The sequence below is a fragment of the Antrostomus carolinensis genome, unplaced genomic scaffold (genome assembly GCF_000700745.2).
Source record: "Antrostomus carolinensis isolate BGI_N321 unplaced genomic scaffold, ASM70074v2 scaffold28450, whole genome shotgun sequence".
NCBI lineage: Eukaryota > Metazoa > Chordata > Aves > Caprimulgiformes > Caprimulgidae > Antrostomus > Antrostomus carolinensis.
Genome location: NW_010290987.1, coordinates 1,891 through 2,632, shown reverse-complemented (window position 1 = coordinate 2,632; position 742 = coordinate 1,891). Strand labels below are relative to the sequence as shown.

The following is a 742-nucleotide window of genomic DNA, read 5'->3' as shown; positions in this document are numbered from 1 at the left end:
CCACCCGCCAGCCACCCAGCATCGCAGCGGTCAAGCCCCAGGAACTTCCAGGCAGAGTAGAGGTGCCCCACTCGGGCGATCTCAGCCCCTGCATCCTGGCAGCTCTGCTTGGCCTCCTCCAGCGTCATCCCGGCTGGGCGGTCCAGGTAGAAAATCTCTCCTAGAAGGCAGAGGGGAGCATCAGTGTTGAGCATCATCCAGATGGAACCATCCCTGTCTGAACATCCCCACCTGGGCTGAGCCCTGTGCCCTAAGGGGGAGCGAGGACATGGGATACCACCGACCAGACCCACCCAGCCCCTGGTCCCTCACCCACCTCTGAGCGCGGAGGAGAAGCAGAAGGCATCAAAGCGGTGCAGATGCCGGTGGCGTGGGCCGTAGCTGCGGATGCCCGGGGCGAGGTGCATCCCACCGCAAGGCTTGCGGGGCTGGCGGATGGGGTAGTGCACGGTGCCATCAGCCACCCAGCCTGCGTTGCACCAGTCCAGCCCCTCGCTCCAGGCCTGGAAGAGCTGGTTGAAGGTGGCAAGGATGGCACCTTGCTCCTGGCACACTCGCTCGGCTTCGTGGAAGTTAAGACTGTACTGCCCGCGAGGAGGCTGGTAGGGGAACACGATGCCTGGGGACAGACGGGGTGCTCAGCTGGCTCCACGGGCAGCCCACCCACCCCGAGTCCAGCCCAGGCAGGAGCTGCAGGGATCCCCAACCCATCCCAAATTCAGGCCCCGGGACAGGGACCACC

The 742-nt window shown here is 65.4% G+C and overlaps 1 protein-coding gene across 1 annotated transcript in view; it reads right to left on the bottom strand.

The window, feature by feature from the left end:
* LOC104530521 (hyaluronan and proteoglycan link protein 3) overlaps positions 1 to 742 on the bottom strand; it is a 2,632-nt gene that overhangs the window by 126 nt on the left and 1,764 nt on the right. Inside the window, 2 exon segments of the mRNA XM_029086798.1 lie at positions 1 to 160; positions 317 to 619. The exon segment at positions 1 to 160 is cut by the window's left edge and continues 1 nt beyond it. Coding sequence (XP_028942631.1) covers positions 1 to 160; positions 317 to 619 — 463 coding nt within the window.